Raw genomic sequence first — 25,013 nt, forward strand, 5'->3', positions numbered from 1 at the left:
TGCTCAACACTGAGAAGGGGCCTACACATCCATTTCTCTGTGCTGGCAGGAGATCTCTGGTACTGTTAGTTAAAATTCCCCATAGTGCATAGCAAGCTTTAGTTTCCATTAAGCTTTGCATGGGGCCACTGGCCAGCCAAGTGGCTACCTCTATGTGCTGGTGGAAGATTCTACACAAGACCAGATATATCATTTTAAATACATTCCCAAAATTGACACAAACATGTACTTTTGCTCATGACATTTTATTTATTTCTGTATTTCTTTATTTTTTTCCATTCATTTATAGCTCATTTAAACATTCATTTTAATTCACATTTATTTAGTTGTTATTTGGGGCCAGACACACTATACTAAATGCTTTATATAATTTAACTTCAAAAACTAGGTATTTTTACACAAGAGGAAAGTAAAGCTCAAAAAAGTTAAGTACGTAATGTCACACATCTGGTGATCACAGAGCTGAATACTGGATCCAAGTCTATCTGACTTCTGAAATCCTAACAATTACTCTGTACTGCCCTTTTTACCTTTCTAGGAAAACATAGGTTGATATAACTGACACAAATTAGTCTTAATATTTAAAGACACATGAATTGTGAATGATGTGCTTTCTCAGTTATAGCTCCTACATTATAGAAAAAAATCTTATAAATTACAGCCATATATTATGCAGGTAAGAGATTTTGTTCATAGATTATTCAGTTTAAAACATCATTCTATGTTTATATCTATATATCATTCCATATCTGCCATGTCTATAGGTTATATGGCCTGATAGGATTTGTAGCATAATTGTTGGTATTGTTGTAAAGTCATGTATCTGTAAAATGATGAGGCACTGGAGGTTTGAAAACTTATTGAGTCCTCTGCCTACCATCTTATATGGATTTATTCAAGAAATGTCAATTCTCTCTCTCTCTCCTTTCCTTTTTCAGTAAGACTAAGAATTTGTTTTCTAGTTACCTAAATAATAAGTGTGAGTCATAAAGAATTTGAAAAGTATTTTAAAAAGTATCAAATTTTGAAGATTAAAAACACCTTCAGAGATACCTGTCATTGTCAGGTCAATTAGAGTTACCTTCTATATTCTTTTAATATTTTTTTTCACATAAAATTGTGATTATGTTTTACATCCATATGATAATTTTCTTTATTCACTTAATATTGTTCCTTCATTTTTCTGCAGTATGATTTTTGAAGCTACTTTATCATATTTGTGGGTAATGCTGCATGTTGCCAACCCTCTACTTTAGAATATTTAAGTGGTTTTCAACTTTTAACTATAGTCATATACCTTGTTTTATTGTGCCTCCTTATATTGTATTCCACAGATACAAATCAGAAGTTTGTAGCTACCCTGCATCAAACAAATCTACCAGTACCATTTTCCCCACAGCATTTGCTTACCTCATGTCTCTGTGTCACATTTTGGTAATTCTTACAGTATTTCAAATTTTTCATTATTATTATATTTGTTGCAATGATCTGTGTTCAGTGATCGTTAATGCTACTATTTTCATTGTTTTGGGACATCACAAACAGCACCCCATAAGATGGCAAACTTAACTGCTAAATATTGTGTATGTTCTGACTGCCTCACCAAGTGTCTGTTCTCCTTAACTCTCTTCCTCTCCTCAAGCCCCCATATTTCTTGAGACACAACAGTGTTAAAATTAGGGCAGTAAGAATCCTACAATGGCCTCTTAGTGTTCAAGTGAAAGGAAGACTCACATCTGTCTCTCACTTTAAATCAAAAGCTAGACATGATTTAGCACAGTGAAGAAGGCATTTCAAAAGCCAACATAGGCAGGAAACTAGGCCTCTTATGCCAGCCACCCAAGTTGTGAAAGCAAAGGAACAGTTCTTGAAGGAAATTAAAAGTGCTACTCTGGTGACCACATGAATGATAAGAAAGCAAAAAGAGCATTATTGCTCATATGGAGAGAGTTTTAGTGGTCTGAACAGAAGATCAAGTTAGCCACAACATTCCCTTAAGCCAAAGTCTAAATCAGAGTAGGGCCTTAACTCTCTTCAGTATAGGAAGGTTGAAAGACGTAAGGAAGCTGGGGCAGCCCCGGGTGGCTCAGCGGTTTAGCGCCGCCTTCAGCCCAGGGCAGGATCCTGGAGACCCAGGATCGAGTCCCACGTCGGGCTCCCTGCATGGAGGCTGCTTCTTCCTCTGCCTGTGTCTCTACCCTCCCCCCACCCCCCGTCCCTCATGAATAAATAAATAAAATTAAAAAGAAGAAGAAGAAGAAGAAGAAGAAGAAGGAAGGAAGCTGCAGAAGAGTTTGAAACTAGTAGAGGTTTGTTCATGAGGTTTAAGGAAAGAAGTTATCCCCATAACAGAAAAGTGCAGTGAGGCAGCGAGTACTGACATAGAAGCTGTTGCAAGTTATATAGAAGGTCTAGCTGAGATAATAAAGGTGACTACACTAAACAACAGATATTCAATGTAGACAAAACAGACTTCGATTAAAAGAAAATACCTTCTAAGACTTTAAGAGCTAGAGAGGAGAAGTCAATGTCTGGTTTCAAAGCTTCAAAGGACAGGCTAACTCTCCTGTTGGAGGCTAGTATAGCTGGTGACTTTAAGGGGAAGCAAATGCTCATTTATCATTCTGAAAATCTAAGGGCCTTTAAGAATTATGCTAAATCTATTCTTCCTACATTCAATAAATGGAACAACAAAGCCTGGATGACAATACACCTGTTTACAGTCCACTGTTGAGATCTACTGCTTGGAATAAAAGATTCCTTTCAAAATATCACTGCTTATTGATGATGCATCTGATGACCCAAGAGCTCTGATGGAGATGTACAATATGATTAATGTTTTTTGCATGCTTGTTAATACAACGTCCATTCTGCAGCCCATGGATTAAGGAATAATTGTGACTTTCAAGTTTTATGATAGAGAAATACATTTCATAAGTCCATAGATTTCATAGTTCTCATAGAATTTGTAGATTTCATAGTTGCCATAAATAGTGATTCCTCTGATGGATCTGGGCAAAGTAAATGAAAAACTCTGGCAAGGATTCACCATTCTAGATGCCATTAAAAACATTTGTGATTCATGGAAAGAGGTCAAACTATCAACATCAATAGGCATTTGTAAGAAGTTGATTTCAACCTGCATGGATGACTCTGTTGGATTCAAGACTTCAGTGGAGGAAGTACCTGCTGATGTGGAAATAGCAAGAGAACTAGAATGAGAAATGCAGTTTGAGGATGTGACTGAATTGCTGCAATTTCATGATAAAACTTGAATGGATGAGGAGTTGCCTCTTATGAATGAGCAAAGAAAGTATTTCTTGAGATGGAATTTACTCCTGATGAAGATGCTGTGAAGATTGTCAAAATAACAATAAAGGATTTAGAACATTACGTCAACTGAGTTGATAAAGCAGTGGCAGGGGTTAAGAGGACTGACACCAATTTTGAAAGAAGTTCTGTGGGGAAAATGCTATCAAACAACTTTGCATACTACAGAGATATCACTTTTTAAAGATTTTATTTATGTATTTGACACACAGAGAAAAAGCACACAAGCAGGGGGAGTAGCATGCAGAGAGAAGCAGGCTTCTTGCTGAGGAGAAAGGCCAACATGGAACTCAATTTCAGGACTCTGAGATCATGGCCTGACCCTAAGACAGACACTTAACTGACTGAGCCACCCAGGCACCCCACAGAGAAATCATTTGTGAAGGGCAGAGTCAATCAGCATAGCAAACTTCATCGGTGTCTTTTTTTAAGACATTGACATAGGCATCCCCAATCCTTCTACAACTATTACCCTGATCAGTCAGTAGCCATCAGCATTGAGGAAAGACTTTCCACCAGCACAAGAATTATAAACTGCTGAAAGCTCAGATAATGGTTAGCATTTTTACCAATAAAGTGTTTTAAGATATGTGCATTGTTTTTTAGACATAGCTTATTGAACACCTAATAGACAACATTGGATTATATACTTAATAGACAGTAGTATAAATATAACTTTTATATACCCAGAAACCAGAAAATTCATTTGAGTCACTTTATTGCGATTTTTGTTTTATTGCAGTGATCTGGAACCAAACCTGTAATATCTCTGAGGTATGCCTGTATCTTGAAGCCAGTGTCACAAAGTCAAACATCCACTGGGCCTGGGTGGATTACTAATAGAATTGAGAAGAGAATCTGAAGAGATGGGTCCTTAGAGAATCTGGAAAATGCATGTCTTCATTAAAGGCCTTTAAACTCACATTTTAAAGCTATCCATTAACCAACTGAAATAAGTGGTGGTCTGCTGTATATATACATATATATATTATGCTCCACTATATATGTTACATATATTGCTTCATATATATACTGGAGCATATATATGTATATGAACATTACTCAGCCATCAAAAAGAATGATATCTCACTATTTGCCATGACATGGATGGAGCTAGAGTATAATGCCAAGTGAAATAAGTCAGGGAAAGACAAATATCATAGGATTTCACTCATTTGTGGAATTAAGAAAAAAAATGAGCAAAGGGGGAATAAAAGAGAGAGACAAACCAAGAAACAGACTATTTTCTATAGAGAACAAACATGGTTACCAGAAAGGAGGTAGTGGGGGATGGGTGGGTAAAGGGGATTATGAGTACACTTACCTTGATAAGCACTGAATAATATATGGAATTATTGAATCGCTATATTATATATATCTGAAACTAATTTAAAACTGTAGTTAACTATACTGGATTTAAAATTCAACTCAATTTAATTAAAAAAAGAAGTAACTTGTTGGTCAAATTCAGCATGTGGTCTGATAGCTTGCTCCATGAAAGTATTATTTTGTATATAATTTGTTCCACTATCAGAGCACATGGCCCAGTTCCTTGGATAGATAAAACACCCCCAAAGTCTTTAACATTTTGTATTTAATGAACACTAGTCCTATAAATGGTATCAGTTCAATATCTACTGAAATAAAAGATTACATTAATTATGCTTTAGATATAAAATGGTATTTTCCAGGCTGAGAAAATTGGTTGAACAATCACCCCAAGAAATTACTAATCTTGGATATTTATTTATTTATTTATTTATTTTAATTTAAATTCAATTATCCAACAAATAGTATAACACCCAGTGCTCATTCCATCAACTGCCCTCCTCGGTGCCTGTCACCCAGTTACCCCATCCCCCTCACCTGCCTCCCCTCTGCAACCCTTGTTTGTTTCCCAGACCTAAGTGTTTCTCATGCTTTGTCTCCCTCTATAATTTTTCCCACTCAGTTCCCCTCCTTTCCCTTATAATCCCTTTCACTATTCCTTATATTCCATGTATGGGTGAAACCATATGATGATTGTCCTCCGATTGACTTATTTCACTCAGCCTGATACCCTGAATTCCATTGTCCTTCGACAAATGAATGGATAAAGAAGATGTGGTGTATATATACAATGGAATATTACTCAGCCATCAGAAAAGACAAATACCCACCATTTGCTTTGATATAGATATTCATTTTTAAAGGAACCTGAGGTTGGAAGTGCTGTATTTCTTATTGCTTTGTGTTTCTCCTTTTAAAAAGCCATTATTAGGTGGCCCAGTTGGTTGAGCATTGGACTCTTGGCTTTGGCTCAGGTCCTACCAGAGTCCTAGGATCAAGCCCTGTGTTGGACTCTGTGCTCAGCATGGAGTCTCCTGGAGATTGTCTCTTTTTCCCTCTCCCTCCCCTTCTGCTCCTCCCCTTACTTGCATGAGTGTGCTCTCTCTCCTTTCAAGGTAAATGAAATCTTTAAGAAATTATTTTTAAAAGCCATTATTAGAAAAAAAAAGCCATTATTAGAGAAAGAAGTATAAAAATCATGAAGAGGAAACCTAGAAACTACTCTTAGTTAAATACTTTTCTTAGATAGTTTTTGTAGGATATTTTACTGATTATTACAACAAACATAAAAGGCATACAAAATGTGTTCCCTGCTGTCATGGAAGCTGATGTTTGACAGAACATTCCTGTCAATTATGTAAAGTAGGGATCCCTGGGTGGCGCAGCGGTTTGGTGCCTGCCTTTGGCCCAGGGCGCGATCCTGGAGACCCGGGATCGAATCCCACGTCAGGCTCCCGGTGCATGGAGCCTGCTTCTCCCTCTGCCTGTGTCTCTGCCTCTCTCTCTCTCTCTCTGTGACTATCATAAATAAATAAAAATTTAAAAAAAAATTATGTAAAGTAAAGGTATAAAAATGAATTTGACATTCTAGATTTGACATAAATAGCATTACTTTTAATATAAAAATTCATGTTATCCATGTGTTCAAAGCATTAATTATAATATTTTTTGCAATAGTATTTTTAATCACTCCTTTCTTTTGTTTAAAAAAAATATTCTAGGGGGTGCCTGAGTGGCTCAGTCAGTTAAGGCTCTGACTCTTGGTTTCAGCTCAGGTCATGATCTCAGGGTTGTGAGGTCAAGCACCACATCAGGCTCTTCACCCCGCATGGAGTCTGCTTGGGATTCTCTCCCTTCCCCTCACCCACTCCCTTCACCTCTCTCTCACTCTCTCTTTCTCCCTCTCAAGTAAATAAATAAAATCTTAAAAACATATTCTATTTCCCCCTTGACCTCACTCAGAGTCTTAAAATAGATTATAATTTTAATAATACCTAACACTGAAGATTTGCAGGTAATTACTCTAAGCGCTTCATAGACATTATTTGTTTGATTTCTTATAGCAATGCTATAAAATAGACATGTTTATCCAAAAGTTACAGAAGAGGAAGCTGAGAGAAGAATTAATAATATCCCCAGAATCACAGAGCTGGAAATGCCAGGTCCAGATTGAAATCCAAGACTGATTCTAAATATTATCCCATCTCTTTTCCAAAAATGCTATTTCTGTGTCTTTTGGAGTCACAATTGTAAATGCAGAAGAATTCTGTTCTATTACAAAGCTTGCTTATTTCCCCAACTCACCAATTTTCTTGAAGATTTACAGTAACTTAGCTCATTTCTTTTAGCTGTGAAAATTGGCTTTAACTCATGATTCCTCTATCTTGTAATATATTATAAAAGCAATTAATCTTAATAACAATACCATGTGTAACCCATCCTTATTTCTGCTTTAACAATGTCTAAATTTTTCACTGATCTAGATTATATGAATGGTAGAGCAGATTATTAGTAATTTAATTAGTTGTTATCATAGCTGAGTTTTAAATTATACTTCCTAGGGAACTAGTGCTCAGATAAGAACATCCTTTCCTGATTCTTAAATCATTAATTCTTTCCCTGACTTTCTTAAACCAATGTTTGAAAACCAAGTTTTAAAACATTATCACTCAAGTGGTTGATAACATGCCATCAAGCTATCCAGTTCCATGTTATCCTCCAGCAACCCTACATGCTACGCATCTTTATTTCCATTTTAAAGACAAGCAAATTAACCTACTCAAGTGACATGACTAGAAATGATAAACATTGGTGTTTGTACTCAAGTCTGCAGGACCCAATGACTCCGCAGGACATGTTCTTTCCTCTCTTTTACACTAATACCAGAAAAAGAGAACCAATGCTCACACTTGCTTTTTTAAATTTTATTTTGACCTGTGTTCATCAGCTACTGTGTTTACTTTGAGACTGTAATGAAAAATAATCTAGAACTTAAAGACATGTATTAATCCAATGTACAAAGTACACTGAAACTTCAAAGATGTCTTGGCTCTGGACATGTGCCCACACGGTTCCATACTGACTGGAATAAAGCCTAGTCCCAATGAGTTTTAGTTTAACTTTGGATAAAATTACCATTGGTTCAGATTCCAGTGGTGCCTCTAACTCACCCTCTGTGTCAATTAGGGTGGATCACTCAAGGTCTCAGAGACTTGGTTTCTTCTTTTATAAAATTACAGATCAGCTCTCAGGACATATCCAACTGATGGAGGTGTTTTATTTGACCAACACAGTATTTTAGAAAAGTAGAACATCTCATTTTAAAATTTATATTTTCTAATTATTTATTTAAAAATCTAAAGATTGGAGACATTAGGCCTTATATCCCACATAGCAACAGTCAGCTGGACCTGAGAAATAGGTACCTTGTTCAGACAGGTTGTTTTCTCCAGTTCATCCCAGTCCCCACCATTCCCAGTTGTCTTATGTTGAGCCTACTTCACATACTACAGAGGCCATAAGTTGGACCCTCTGAGTCTGAGTGTGACTCATCAATCAGGTTTAAGTATCTCATAATTTTATAATTTTGTTTCGTATTATATCATACAATGTTCTACAATCTTCAGTGGATAAAACATAAACTAAGTTGCCTGGAACTTAAGGTCAACCACTTCACCCAGCCTCTCAAGCAGGTAAGAATCTCAACAGATTTGCCTACCATTCAGGTTTCTCTATCCATTTTACCCATTTGTCTTGGCTCTGAGCATGGGCTTACACTGTACCATGCTGATGAGAAAATCTTCCTAGCTACATTCTGTCAAGCAAAATCTTATCTATCCTCCGTGACTTCGCTGATAGTGCATTTTCTCTTCAATGGATGCTTCAGCTTCCAATCATCTTCCTTATTAGAGATCTTGTAATACAAATTATTCATACTTAATTCATACTTATTATTCCTAATAATAAATATAAATAAAAAATAAATACGATTATTTTATGTTTATAGCCAAACTTTATAGGAATGCTTATTCCATGCTAAACAACCTCTATGTATTGTTTAAGTTTTTACATCCATAATGAGCAGTTGATGCCTTTATTGTTGACATGTTGTTGTTATTATTATTATTATTATTATTATAGCTTAAAGAGGTAAAATAAGACAAGGCTATATGGCTAATTTTGTCCTAGGTCAGTTGCTTCCTAAATCTTGTATCTGGACTTTGAATTTAAGATCTTAAGGCCAAAGACTACCTCTTAATCATTTTATAAAATATTTTCTTCTGTTCTTAGCAAGCACCATGCAAAATGTAGACTCATTTTGGATAGATTAATATTGACCAGTTCCTTTATTCTCACTCAGGTTTATTACAATTCAGGAGCTTAAATCTTTCTCAAACTCATTTACCAAGTTATGATAAACTTGCAAATTTTAGGTTTTTAAATTAACGTGTACCCAATGAAAAGTTCTTATACTTCCTTTAACTCCCTAATGGTAGGTTAAAAAAATAAGAGACATTAGTTTGTTGCATTATATTTCTCTCAGGGATGGTGTGGATTTGGCAGTTATTAATCTATTTTTTTCCCTGTTAAGAAAAGGACAGTTGAATGTGCTTTGGGGTGGGTGTGGGGGTTGGGGAAGACGCGAAGTCTTTTGAGAAAGCAAATATAAAATCTGTTGTGTCACCGTGGTACAATACACCTTAATCACTCAAAAATAACTTTTCTAGAAATAATAACTCATTAGAAACATTGTAGTATTACACCACCACACATGCCTTAACTGATGTGAACACTGAGTATAAAAATTATGACCAACATATAATGTTGCATCCCAGTGCTGTAAGGATAATCTTGAATGGTTTTGTTAATAATTACCTGACAGAAATATATCTTTACCTAGCCCTTGTTGTCATTAAGCATGCATTGAAATACTTGAACATTTATAGGCTGTATTACAACTCTTTAGTTATTTAATTACATTTAGTGAGCCTCAAGTTATTGTCTGTTTTATTAAGCTAAAATCCATTACAAGCCAAATTAGCAAAGGTGTGCTGAGGTTGCAAAGGATTTGGGCATTTGCTTCAGTTGCTGAAAATTAAAGATAGATGCTACTTTAGTGAACCAGAAAGTACAGGCTGTCACTGAGACTCTCCTTGTGCCATGGTTAGCCCCCCCCCTTCATCACCCTGACAGATGAGCCTATTCTTTACATATCATCTTCAGAAAGAGAAATCTACTATCTACCCTAGGGAGCCATTTCATTATTTTACAGCCCTCCTGACCAGCCAAGTCATCTTTCTATTTAACCTAAATCTTCTACGTCCTTCATGATAGAATTTATGACCATAGCTTCTATTTGGTCCATAGAAGAAAATGTGAACAGCAGATCATCACTCCCTTGAGCCCTCCATATAAATAGAGGCTGTTATTATATCTATCAGGCTACTCTCTCTTCTCCAGCTGGAACAGCAGAGCTCATCCAGCCATTTGAGAAACAATTAATTTTCAGGTTTTAATACTTAGTAACATTTCACTGAATTATGAAGCCACTTTGTCATATTCTTTTTTTTCTTCTAGAGAGAGAAACAGCCAGAAGGACAGAGAGACCAATACGGCAAATAATGCGAAATACTGACACTGCAGGCATTCTTTACCTTCGTTGGCCACTCTCTCATTCTTCCAGCTCTGTTTCCTTCTTCCAACTTCAATTAAATGAAATTGTCCATATAAAAAGAGGGCTACACAATTTTTCCCTTCTGATAGGTTCTGTTATTGATTTGCATTTTTCATCCCAGAACGGGATGTGTGTGTTTTCATTTTTGCCTTTTAACAATGTGCTATAATAATATTGTGCTATAATAATATTTGAGTAATTTTTATTGCAAATTGTTATTTTTAATGTGTTTATACTTTCTCGTGAGACTTTTCTGTTTCTTTGAAAGCCTTCTTTAAAATGATCCCGTTTTTAAAATTATGAACCACTTTATTCTGCTTTAACTCTTTATTCATCAACTGAGCTTCTTGCGTTAGTGTGCTATCATTCGGATACAAGGTGATATTTTTTTTCTTTTCCTCTTGTCTTTTCAAATAACCCAGTGTTACAGATGTGTTTTTGTAGGAATTTTTCAAATATCCTTTTTGCAAGTTAGCCTTTATTTTTTTATTTAAAGATTTTATTTATTAGAGAGAGACAGACAGACAGAGACAGAGAGAGAGAGCGCGCGCGTGAGCAAGCGCACCAGTGGCGGGGAGGGGGGAGATGCAGAGGGAGAGGGACAAGCAGACTCTCAGCTGAGTAGGGAGCCTGGGGCTCTATCCCAGGACTCTGAGATCATCACCTAAGCTGAAATTAACTGACTTCAGCTTCATGCTTAACCGACTGAACCACCAAGGCACCCCTTTTTCTGTTTTGTTTTAATCAGTTTTTAGTTGTATGGGGCTCTCTGAATTTCAGGTTTTAGTTTCTGTGACCTGCAATCATTACCCTCCACAGTCACTCCAAAACTCTGTTCTAAGTAACTAAACACGTCTAGATAAATAAAATGATTTCCACAAGTTAAAAGAAAGTTATTCTTAATTGCTTTTTGGTAAGATTCTCAGAGTCATGCTTCTGTAGAATTCTGAATAAGTAATTGTCCAGAGTTCAGAAGGACCTGCTGCATTATAGCAGTCCCTCTTCATATGTTGACTTAAGGTCACACAGCAAGAGGCAGAATCAAGACCTGAACCCGAAACTGCTCATTTCCAAGGTGTCTATTCTTGGTTTCTGTGTTCATGTGTATGAGAGTCTTATATCACCAGTTAACCCAACACTGTGTTCTTCATCCTTACTACTATGTGTCATGCAGGGATGAATTTCCTTGTACATGCTTCTTTGACCTCTTCTCTGTTTCCCTCAATACATTTCTGAAAGTAAAACTACTGGCCAGTATGTGAAAGGTGCTGATGACCAAACTATCCTTTATAAAGGTTGAATCCATTTGTATTTTTCCAGAAATTATGAGAATTCCAGTTTATCCATATTCTTGCCATTTATTACATTTAAAATGACAATATTTTAGTCAAAAATGGTAGCTCATTGTTTTCATGAAAAATGTTAGGTATGTCTTCAGTGCACACATATGTCAATATCAATTCCAGATGGATTTAAGAATTACTGTAGGGGGATCCCTGGGTGGCTCAGCAGTTTGGCGCCTGCCTTTGGCCCGGGGCGTGATCCTGGGATCCCGGGATCGAGTCCCACGTCGGGCTCCTGGCATAAAGCCTGCTTCTCCCTCTGCCTGTGTCTCTGCCTCTGTCTCTCTCTGTGTGTCTATCATAAATAAATAAATAAATAAATAAATAAATAAATAAATAAATCTATCTTTAAAAAAAGAATTACTGTAGAATTTGAAACCATGAAACAGAAATACAGTAAAAACTTTATCTCTTCTTAGGATGGAGAAGTACAGCCTAGAAATGAAGCAATTTAAGAAACAAAAATGAAATGATTTATAGCTTTGATGACAAAATAACATCAAAAACTAATGCATCACTAAGTAAAATAAAAACACTCCCTAGACAAAAAACTGCAAAGTATATGGATAAACAACTTACAACCAAAGAAATATAAACTTCTGATAAATACAGAAAAACTTTCTGGTAATCATAGCTTTTCCAAAATGGAATAGGATCTTTTCAGAAAGAGTGAGTTCTCTTCACTAGAGAGATTCAAGTTAGAACAATAATTAAAGAGAGCTTATGAAAGGAATTCACTCATCAGAAAGGTATTTGTATATCTATACATCATCATTTAATCATCCTTTGAGAATCCACAATAAAATGATGACATTTCTACCAACATTTTAATGACATAAGATTTATTGAAGCGCATACATTTGATGCAATTAACATGCTGACCAACATTTCCAACCCATGGAATCTAAGTATCCCGAGGATTATCAAATGTTCTGAATATGGAACAAATGTTGCTGCAGATAGAATAAGTAAACAATAATAAATAGTCTTCATTGAGATTAAAGCAGACAGGGAAAATTATCTTAACATTTTCAGAGAGAAAAACAATATGCATTCATCACAAAAATGGTGAAACTATAAGAAAACAAAAACCAACTACATTTCCACTGTTTATTTTAGTATACATCTAGTCATTTAACTGTGTGTACCAATATGCCTCTTTAAATAAATATGAACTTGTGCTGCACTGCTTTCTAATGTTTTCCCCCCTCAGAGGAAAACACTTTTCCATGTCCACACTCTTCTCAAAGTGTTTTTTCACTACATCATGTTACTAAGTCAAAATGCATTTAATTATCCTTACAACTTATCCCTTATAAAATGCTTCCATTTCTTCTCAGTTTAAAGTTGTATTTAACATCTTTGTATATAATTTTACATGATTTAATTTTCACAATTTCTTAAAGGGAAATTTCAGGAGCAAATGTTGTTCATTTGGGGGGTTTTGATGTTGTCAAATTACCATCCAGAAAGTTTGTACTGATTTACAGTTCTACCACCAGCATACCAGGTATGTTTCCCTGCAGAATCTCTAGTACTGAATATTATAATTATTTTATATTTTTGCTGATTAGGTTAGCAATAAAAATCATGGCTTAATTGTATTTCTACAAATTTGTGGTCTCTAATAGTGTTAAGCATTTTTCCACGTATCTGGTGCCTATTTTGTGTAAGAGATTTAACTCTTAAATAGTAAAACTGCCATTTAGTTGAAAATCTTTAGCATCAAAGATCAGAGTGGCAGAAAGGCCAGAGACTGCAGTGTGTGTGAATTTTGTTGAAGTTGGAAGTACAAGGTGAGTTGCCAGTATGTGATAGGAGGCAGCTTTGTGGAATTCATTTTTCTTGTTTAAAACATAACAGCAGTTATGTTACTGTTACTATTACTGTATTAAAGCCTATTTTACTTTACTAGTTAAGGTTATGACAGTTGCAACCATAGGGAACTGTAGGGAAAATATGTTTTGAGGGCATGTTAAAGTCTGGATCTACCACAAAAAAAAAAAAATGTTTCTCTGAGCTTTTCATAGGATATGTCTTTTCCTCAGATGTTGGATGCCAGCTGCTCAAGGAAGGAGTCTCTCTCTCCCTCTCTCTGTCTCTCTGTCTCTCTCTCTCTCTGTGTGTGTGTGTGTGTGTGTGTGTGTGTGTGTGTGTGTGTGTAGCAGTGATGGGGAAGGAGATAGTTTAAAGGCCATTTCAGGCTCATGTGGGAACTATGATGGTAATATTTCTTCCAGAACTTCCATGTCATTGGGACTGAATCTTGCACTGACATTTTTTTGTGTGCAATTCGGCTTCTTCTCCCTTTCTTTTATAGGTCAAGATGCCTGATGAGCATCCTTCAGGGTCTACTGGAAAACTCAACTGCAGAAAGACCCTGAGTCTACTAGGGAGACAAAATAATTAACAAGTAAATGCATACATGGGATAATTTCAGATAATGACAAGTATAATGAAAGAAGTAAAATGAGATGTGACAGTGACCAATGGGGAGGGGGTTAGGGCTACGTTAGCTAAGGTGGAGGGAAAATGCTTCCTCTGTGTCTGGAATGAACGGAGACTGCATTCATAGAAGGAGGAAGTTCATTTAAGATAGAACCTTCATCCCCTCATCCCTACAATCCCAAGACGAAGGATCCAGGAATGGAATGCTTCTAATATTTTTGACAGCCTAACTCATAAAACCTCAAATTTTAAATACATTTCTACAATATATTTTATCATTCAAGGGCCCAACAAGAAACAGCTGACTTACTGAAAAATGGGATAATTTGAAGACAATGTATTAAAAGGGAACTTTACAAAGAAAACAGCACTTCCTCCCTCACAGAGATAGGATCTGTGGATTGCTGTCCACTCTCTGGTGTGCCCCACTTGACGAGGGAGAACAAGGCACAGTCAGGGGGAACCTGCACACAAGCTCTGCAGGCATGGAGCCTAGGAAACAGTTCCCCCCTTCACACTCTCCTCCCTCCTCTAAACTCCCAGTGGTCAAATCCAACCTGAAGCCAGAGAATCAATCAGGGAGACAGTTTATGAAGTCCAAACATTCATGTCTATAAGACTACAAAACATGGTGATTAAGGGGTGAGAGTGGAACTGGAGAGACAAAGGAAGACATCCAGCATGTGTAGTTTATATTTTAAAATAATACTGGATGGGATTTGGAAGAAGTGGCAACAGACCCAGGTGAGGTTATAACCTTAGCCTGTCACTGGCTAGCTATAAATCAGCACCTGTGAAACACTGACTTTGTTAAAATAAATAAATAAATGGCTAAGATAAAATTGATGAACTTATTCTGAAATAATATGACTCTAATCTGTTAAAAATAAAAATTAAATATTTTGAATATATTTTAATTAATGCAACAAAAGCTTTCTGGACACTGTTTTAAATTTTGAAAACAAAGCAAAATCATTGTTGAAATAATCTGAGTCCCAGCTATATGTCATTCTAGTTGGTAAGTGGCTCTGGTTCAGTTAAATTCTTTATGTTGATCTGAAATTAAATTTCATTTGTTAGGTAATGAATCCAAAAATAGAACAACTACTTTTTCTCAGGGACTCAGACTTCCTGTAAGACATAATTTAGAGAGAAGTGAGCATATTCTCATTCCTGAGATAAGCACACAATTTACAGATGAGACCATCAGGAATGTAATGTGGGAAATCTTGGTAAACAAGGGAGTCACTGCAGAGGAATAAAGACTTAGACTGTATGCACATATCGATTAATATTTTTGATTGAGTAGTATTTATATACTCACGAAATGAGATTTTGTTCAATACTACTGTTTGGATTCTACAGTCATGGTATTTAAGGAAATATCTTTGATAATAGCACCTAGATTTGTGGCAGAAACTTGTAGTCCTTAAATGGTCACAGTATCTTTAGAGAGAATAAGATTCCAGAAAAGCAAAGAGTCACAGAAGGCCAAACAGCTGCAGACGAGTACAAATAGCTCTAATCTGAAATGCATGATTTATCAAAAGGGAACATGATTGCTAGCAATCTTACTTTTTTTGGTGATTACAAAGTTGAGCATACTACCGCATGTGACTCTATATGAGGACTTGTAAAGAGCTTTTAAAAACAATTATGCATGAGTGTTGGAGATTTTAATTTAAGCAGGACTCTGTGGAGGTAAATCAAGAGCATAGGCTGGAAGAAAAATGCTGAGGGAGACCTTCAATCAGGGGAGAATATTAAGTGGGACTCCTTGGGGAGAGGCCTGTATTTGCTTGTCTGGGGTAGGCTAATCTACATAATTGACTAAAACAGAATGAACAGCTGTGAAATACAGCATTTGAATGTGTGGGTAAAACACAATTACAAAATATACAGGGTCACAGAACATGTAATGTATTTTCATAGGATTATAGAATTTCCAAGCTCATTTGGGATTTCAGAAATCGTCCAGTTACCCAGAGAAGCTAAATGATTTTATCAAGGTCAACTAGCTGGTTAGTTATAGCATGACAGTTAAATCTGTAGGCTCTGGAGTCAAACATCCTAGTTTAAATCCCAACTCCACCACTTACTCTGTGACTTTTGGAGAAAATCTCTCTACTTTTCTCTGCCTCCATTTTCTTATCTATAAAATGGGAATAATAGAACACTGATATTAAAGGAGATGATACATTTAAGCAATACTAGATGATGCCTGGAACTCAGTGAGTGATCAGTTGGTATGAAGCATGTTTATCACTAGCAAGAATGCCAGAGCTGAAGTCATTTAAGTCTTGTATCAATGCTCTACCTACTCAACAAAATGCAAGAGTATATCCCAAGAGGAACGTATGTGAGAAATTAGTTTCCCAACTAAAATGGTTGTGAGACACAAAATAATATCAAGTCTGCTTGGAGATACAGAAGCAAAATCTTTTAAAGTACCTTTTGGGGAAGTGACTCAGATGAGCTCTTTAGAATGAACATAGTTGGAGGTAAGGTATTTGATTTTCTTAAAAAAAATACAAAGATATTGCAAAATGAATTTTGTATGTGTGGAATGATCGGATGGTTATCTAGGAAAGGAAATAAAAGTAGAAATCCACAGTTACTTTCTTATCACCTCTGGTTGAAATCCTAACATGCTTCTCACCTGTTAAGGTACTTGTTTGACCACATATTGTAGTGCCTGAAGCCCATCTTGAGACGTCTGTTGTGTATCTGAATGGCGCTGTCAGTTAAGTGCCAGACCCTTGGTTTTAGCTAATCTCAGAATTGTGAGATGGGGCCCAGCTTCTGTATCCTCATTCAGCACAGAGTCTGCTTAAGATTCACTCTCTCTTTCCCTTTGCCCTTCTCCCCTTACTCTCTCTTTCTCAAATAAATAAATTTTTTAAAAAGTCTGTTGAAAGGACCAAAACATGTCACATTGATTTTGAGTTATCTCCTATTGGCTGAGAGACAAAGGCATTTATTATTACTTAATAACTATCTTTGATCCTATTCAATCTCAGAATGATATGGTGGCACCATTAAGTAAGTCTCAGGTAATGACACCATAAAATATTTGTTATGACTTTGGTGCAAAATGCTAGCAGAACTGTTGTATTTCCTGATTTTATAGGTGCCTTTAGTGACTGTTTTAGGGTATGTTACATATATAGTTTTCTTGCACTGTATCAGTATTTTATGATGCAAGTTATTTTTAGTTGACAAGGCCCAATGGCTAAGGAATAAAAAGTTTCTCAAAAGATCTTTTAGTCCAGTCAGAATATTGGCATTCCCCAAAGGTGGCTTTCATCCACATTATAGTATTCAGCCCCCGAAAAGGCACATTTCCACTTGCAAGTATAGAAAATTTGTGACATGTAAATGAGGTACATTCTTAAAGCATCATTGACTGTTTCCTGTGATTGAAGACAAAGTCATCTCTACATTTCACTGTAGTCTTAAAATTTAGTCAGGATACCTGCATAATAAGTTACTAGCTTCACTTCAAAGATTCCTACTACTAATGTTGAGTAATTTAAGGCCCATTATTGGTGTTTAACAGTATTCAGAAAGGCATGTTCATGAATACTCCATTAAGTATATTTGTTGTATTGACTTATTCCTATGGAAACTTAGCACTGCTATAAATCATAAAGTTCCAAAGAACAGATTTTTGATGTTGATCATTAAACTTTTTTGAATAAGATTCATTTCTGAGTAGCTTCTTCTATAATTCTTTGATTTTAGAATTTTTTAAATAAATTAAATGAGGTACTTAATATAGAGAATTGTTTCAAAATTCTCAGTTTGAGAATGCTTATGACCTTTGCTTTCTTTTTTCTTCTCTTTATTATTATTATTACTGTTTTAATCTTGGGTTAGTGATATGTGCCAGAGACCTGCCAAAGTGCTTGAGATACAAATAAGACAAAAACATATGTAGTTCCTGATCTTATAAATCATGTGGAAAAGATGCAGGCTTGTCACACATGTCTGTGCCTTGTTTTAAAATCTGCATACATAGATGGCATAATTTTTTGAATATTTATGTATTTGGTTGCTATTTACATCATATTTTATAGCTCTGCTTTGCTTTTAATATGGGTGTGTGAGTATTCTACACATATTTTCAAATACCAACCACTGGTCAAAATAGTTATCACTGTATCTGCTTATTAGCAGGTGTCATAACAAAAATCACAGAACATTTTACGAGGTAAAGATCTCTTCTTGCTTTTACCATCTCATAACCAATTAGGATGGCAAGTTTTTAATTCAAATGTTCAGGAGCATCCAAGTATTACAGGATCTAAGTGATTCACCCCAGCTTACTTGTTCTGGTCTATATGAACAGGACTCAAAAGGGATTATTTTGTCTATAGAGTTTCTGCTTTAACCCAATAGGAGACACAAATGCCTTGAAAACATTGACTAGAAAATATTTATATATGTATTTTTTTTGTTTTATGAAGTATATTATAGCATTAAAAAAGTAAAACATTGGTGTAAATACAAATGTTGATGTGAGAAAAACACTTTCATCTACTTTATTTTTTAAATATGGGTGGAAACTCATTTCATCTGCAATAGCATTAGTCTATTTTTCTTGTTCATAGCACTCATGTTTACAGCACTAGTTCACAGATGTTAGTTGCCATGAATATGTATCATCAGAAAGTGTGAACCACAACCTGTATAGTAGCTATTGCAGGCTTCATCTCACACAGTTGAGCATCTGTTTATGGTTCTTGTTTTTTTTAAAATTGTACGTGTGCCCTTGTACCTTTAATGTCCTTTGTGTTCAGTCTGTCATTTGAAGTTACTTTTTTCTAGTTTCTCAAGATGGATGATTTCTGCTATTTTATAGAAGTAACATGGGAGTTTTGGTATGCCCATCATATACCTAATTTTATTTTCTTTGAAAATTTATCTTCTACATAATACAGGTTTCTCCTATGTTAGTAGCAATTCAGGTTGTAACTACATGTTAAAACACAAAAAAAGAAGGAAGGAGGGAAAGAAGGAAGAAAAGAAGGACAGTAGACAGATGGACCAGCGAGAAATTCAGTCAAATATTGCATAGTCAAAATAGGTTGTCATTTTTAAGCCCTGAGTAAATAATTAATGTGAAATTTATTTTTTATATAATTTTTAGTATTTGTAAAACGTTATTTGACAAGTCCCATTGAAAGCAAAACAATCAGTTTGATGATAAGATAAACTCTAGTACTATATATACACAATGTTAATTAAATGGATTAACATTTGCTGTTAAAAATATGGGAAGAATCCCTAAAACTTAAGGCACATTAAAAGCTGAAGAAGAGAAATATTGAGATAAGATAATCCTCTAAATAAAAGATTTATAATCAGCAAAACCAACTGCTTGCCTCTTTATAATTCATGTTTTTATTTATCCAACAGATGTTTATTGATTGTCTTACAATAAATAGAACAAAGCCTGTACCCCTAATGGATTACATTTTATTGAGAGAAATAGTACTTTAAAGCATCTTTCTTCTTCTTTTTTTTTTTTTAAGACTTTATTTATTTATTCATGAGAGAGAGAGAGAGTGTGAGAGAGAGAGGGACAGGCAGAGGGAGAAGCAGGCTCCACACTGGGAGCCTGACGTGGGACTTGATCCTGGGATGAAGGCGGTGCTAAACCGCTGAGCCACCCAGGCTGCCCCTGTTGTTTTTACTTCTTAATCATCTTCACCTATTTCACCCATCATCCTAATCCCTTCCCTTTGGCAATCACCAGTTTGTTTTCTATATTTATGAGTCTGTTTCTTTCTTTGTTGTTGTTGGCTTGTTCATTTGTTTATTATATTCCACATATAAGTGAAATCATATGGTATTTGTCTTTCTCCAGCTTATTTCACTTAGCATAATATCTGCTAGATCCATCCATGTTACCATGAATGACAAGATTTCATTCTTTTCTTATGGTTTAGTAATTGTTAAATCATTATGTTATACACTTGAATCTAAATTTTAAAAAGCAAAAAAAAAAAAAAAAGATAATTTCAGATTGTGATACTTGCCTGAAGGAAAATAAATAGGTTAAAATGGAACATCAGTTAAGGCAGCTACTTTGGGTGGGCTGCTTGGGTAAAGCCTCTCAGAGGAAGTGATTATTGAGCTGAAGGATCAGAAGAGAAGGACTTACGAAGATCGGGGAGAGACATGTTCTAAGCAGAAAGAACAAATGTGCAGACTGGAAGATAGTAAGGACTTGGCATGAGATAATATTGGGAAGGAAGAGGCAGATTATTCAGAGCACAGTAGGACACAACCAAGACTCTGGATTTTATTGGGAGAACCAAAAAAAATTTAAGCAGAGGAGTGATAAAATCTATATTTTTAAAAGATCTGACAGCTGTGTGGATAATGGATAGTAGGGGGGCAAATGGAAAGGCCAAGAGATTAATTTACTGTAATAATATGAGGTGAGGCAGTGGGGCCATAGATTTTGAAGGAGGCAGTGGAGATGAAAATGAGCCCAGGCAGAGTAGCTAACTCCTGGTGAAGAAAAGGAGGGAATTGGGGATGAACATCAGCCTTAGGACACTCACTTATTGCTAAAAAGAAAAACAGAAATTAACAGAGCACAAAACTTAATGAAGCAGTAATTAAACTAAAGAGGCATGAACTACTTACATTGAGTTAATCACTTATTTTCATCCTACAACTGAGGAGTGGGACTCCCACACCTAACTGAGGAATTTCATAAACTCAGTCTACTTAGATTACTTTTAAACTCTGCCCAACCTTCCAGTGAAAAATGTCTAGCTGGGGACTGTTTCTCTCAAGCTGGGACTGTATCTTATTTCTCTATTCCCAACTCATAGTAAAGCGCCCTTCAGAGTAGAGTAGGCCAAAGTTGATCAAATTCAATATCAATTTCTTGTATAAGTTTTTTTTTAAGTAGATATAAAGGACCTGCTATATGTAGGTACTTTTTTATATTCCTTACATAAATTATTAATCTTTTCTTTAAATATTTATTTATTCATGAGAGACACAGAGAGAGAGGCAGAGATACAGGCAGAAGGAGCAGGCTCCATGCAAGGACCCCGAAGCGGAACTCGATCCTGGGACTCCAGGATCACACCTTGAGCCAAAAGCAGACACTCAACCGCTGAGCCACCCAGGAGTCCCAATTATTAATCTTTTTAGAAACCTTGTTATATTATTATGTTGTTGTTAATAATATCCCTTTCTTATAGATGAAGAAACTAAGGTTGGTGAAAAGATATTAACCATGTTGATGTCAGTTAGTTATACAGAATTAGAATTTTTACCTCTGTCTGTTGTATTCTAAAACTTGTGTTTTTCATGACTTTATGCTGCTATATTGATCAGAAAATATATATTAACAAACAACTTAGGACTATATGCTTTTTGACTCCTTTTAGTAGGTCTTTAATAAGAGATTAGTGAAAAATGAAGATAGAGAAATACAGACATTAAAGGGACATATTCATATCTCTGATAAAATAATAAAGGAACCAGGTATTTTAAATCAGTAACTGTGCCAGCCCATAGGAGGACACTAACAGGTCATGAAAATATCAGATTACTCAGCACAGAACAAATCAGGCAATAGATGAAAGGCTGATTGTGTGTTGTGTTAAAGCACTTGCAAAGTACTATACTATGCATAGAAATGTCAAAAATAATGAATCAAAACCAAGATTTAATGAAGATTAGATTTGAGGGAAGAGGAAACAAATATGAATGGAAGAGGAGCTATCTATGTTGATATTCTTAATCTCTTTGTGATGCTTGTAAAATAAAGAGCCCTGGGACCATCCCTCCCTACACCAAGACATTCTGGAGCATGGAAATGTCTGTTTAATAAACCCTCTCAGGTGATTTTGTTTAGTATAAGTAGGTAATGAACCACACTTGGGGAAAATACTGATTTAGTCCAGTCTTTTTTTATATAAATCAGCCTGAGGCTTATAAAGGAAAATGGTTATCTGAAGCTATAGCACCCTTTTTCACTAGAACTCTGGCTAAATCAGTCTTCTAGAGGCCCAGTTCTGCCCTCTTTGATACTTGGATTTAATTTTTTCAACTCCAGCCATGGACCAGCTAACAGCATATATTGTTGCTATTTCTCTTCTAGAATCACAACTACAGCTGCCTGCATGATGGACCTAAGACGGTACCCACTGGATGAACAAAATTGCACCTTGGAAATTGAAAGCTGTAAGTTTTTCTAAGAATGCAGCTAGACTGAACTCTGCTTTAAGATTATTCTGGCTCATGCCCAAACCACAGGTCCTGAAAATGTCCTGCTACTGCAGTAAATCTGGTAGAGGGAGATACAGTGTCTTTCCTCAGTGATGCTGCCAACCTCTTAGTCTCATCTCTAAATCCCTGGGAGACATGTATAAGAGAAGACATAATCTAGCAGTAAAAGGAAGACACTAAGAGCCTGGAAGGAGACCAAAGGCTATTCTAGGCATTTAAAGTATGGAAATGGTGCATAGAGCTACAACAGAAGGGAAAATAGGTGGTAATGCCAGGGTGACACAGGAAATCTCAGTTGTCTTTGCCTTTCACAAATGTTATCTCTTTGCAATTGCAAAATAAATGTGGCCTCTGGACCAGTTGAAACATTCAGAGTGTGGATTGGTGGGATGTTTTTTGTTTTGAGGGACGTTGTCAGTGTCTAAAATTTATTTTATATTCTTGCTGAAAGCCATACAATGACCAAGCATGGTATATATACGCATGTTTATTTTCTTTCTTGTGCTGACCTGTTTTGCAGTGTTCTTGCTTTTCTGGGCCACAGTTTCAGTGTCCTTCTTGATGACTCAATCACCTACCCTGTTGGGTGGGTGAAAACATTGACTTCATAACCTATCTCTATTTTGGAGGTCATGCACAGAGGTCATTTGAGATGGAATAGGATTTTGATCTTCTTTTCTTTGTCAGTTCTTTGCAATGTTTTCATACCTCATCCCACCAAACAATTGGAAGCTGCTGATTTTATATCCAGCATTCTAGATAATGAGTAACTTGACTGCTGTGCAGATAGGACACTCTCAGCTGTTACAAGGAACTCTAGCTGTGACAAGCATTGCAAATTTAAGTCACTACTCTGAGCAGAAATACAAGCCTGTATGGCACATTGCTGGTATTTTGCCCATTAAAAAAACATAGCTTCCAGGGATAATATTAAATTTACATGCATTTTTTTAAGAACTTGATTTTATACTTGTGTTATCAAATCATCATTTTCACGTTTGATCTTTTCAATAAAGAACTATTTACAGAAACTGGTCTATAGGATATTGATGATTATTTTTATGTAAATATTTTTGGGATAACTTTGCATTTTCATGACTTATGATACAATTTAAGTTTAGAATGTTCTCCAAAGTCCAAATTCTTTGGTTGTTTCAAATTGTTGGAGTAAGGTTTCTTTTAAAGTAGATTGTCATGTACTAATAATGAATTTTTATGGTAAGAGAACTCATGATGAAATTTGAGTGGAATTTTAAATAATCATAATTGTACACATAGTTAAAGCACTTGCGCTGATGTTATTTCATTTGAGCTGTTCACAACCCCCTCAGGTAAATAAACAAGGCCTTTCTATTTTAAAGAACTAATGCCTAAGGGCACAGGCAACACCCAGGTATTTAATCTAGTTAAATTATAATTCTGACATGAATATTTTAAAATTAACATGATAATTCTTCAGACTTTTAGAAAGTTTATATTTTAATAAAGGGGCTTCTACATCTCTTATTTCAAATCACAGTTACCCTGTTAAATGGGGTAGTTTTTTTCCCCTAACTTTACTGAGATGTAATTTGTATATAACATTGTGTAAGTTTAAGATGTACAATATGATTATATATATATATATATATATATATATATATATATATATATAGTGAAGTGATTGCCACAATAAGGTTAGTTAACACATCCATTACCTCACACAGTTACCTTGTGTGTGTGTGTTAAGAACTGATCTACTCCTATAGCAACTTTCAAGTATAAAATACAGAGTTGTTAACTATAGTCACCATTCTGTGGATACCCAGATCTTACTCATCTTCTAACTGAGCATTTGTAACCCTTTAACTACATTCAACCATCTCCCCATACCCTCAGCCCTGTCAACTACCAAGTCATTCTTTGTTTCTATGACTTCAGTATTAATTCTTAGATCCATATATAAATAAGACCATACACTATTGGTCTTTCTCTGTCTGATTTATTTCACTTAGTATAATTACCTTAAGTTCTGAGGGTCTTGGGTGGCTCAGTCGGTTGAGTAATCAACTCTTGGTTTCAGTTCAGGTCATGATCTCAGGGCTCTGAGAATGAGCCCTGCACTGGGCTCTGTGCTCTGCACAGAGTCTGCTTGAGATTCTCTCTCTCCTCCTTCTGTCCCTCTCCCCACTCACAATGTGGTCTCTTCAATCAATCAATCAATCAATCAGTCTTTAAAAGAATTCCCTTAAGTTATGTCTATGTTGTCACAAATGACAGGATTTCCTTTTTTTTAAGAAAAGATTTTATTTATTCATGAGAGACACAGAGAGAGAGAGAGGCAGAAACATAGGCAGAGGGAGAAGTAGGCTCCATGCAAGAGCTCATGTGGGACTCGATCCCAGGACTTCAGGATCACACCCTGGGCCAAAGGCATATGCTCAACTGCTGAGCCACTGGGCATCCCTGGATTTCCTTTTTTTAACTGAATATTCCATTGTATCACTTTTTTTTTTTTAACCTATTCATCCATCAGTGGACATTTAAGTTGTCTCTATGTCTTGGCTATTATAAGTGATTCTGCAACGAACGTAAAAAAGCGGGTATCTCTTCAAGATGGAGATTTCATTTGCTTCATACATTTACCC

General features: G+C 35.7%; 1 protein-coding gene across 6 annotated transcripts in view; it reads left to right on the plus strand.

Annotated features, from left to right (window-relative positions):
• The window catches only part of GABRB2 (gamma-aminobutyric acid type A receptor subunit beta2), a 244,433-nt gene that overhangs the window by 99,834 nt on the left and 119,586 nt on the right, over nt 1-25,013 (plus strand). For all 6 annotated transcript variants that reach the window (XM_072824264.1, XM_072824263.1, XM_072824265.1 and 3 more), the window contains one exon: nt 22,259-22,341. In XM_072824264.1, coding sequence (XP_072680365.1) covers nt 22,259-22,341 — 83 coding nt within the window. The remainder of the gene's footprint in view (nt 1-22,258; nt 22,342-25,013) is intronic.

Source organism: Canis lupus, chromosome 4 (assembly GCF_048164855.1).
Source record: "Canis lupus baileyi chromosome 4, mCanLup2.hap1, whole genome shotgun sequence".
In the NCBI taxonomy this organism is placed as follows: domain Eukaryota; kingdom Metazoa; phylum Chordata; class Mammalia; order Carnivora; family Canidae; genus Canis; species Canis lupus.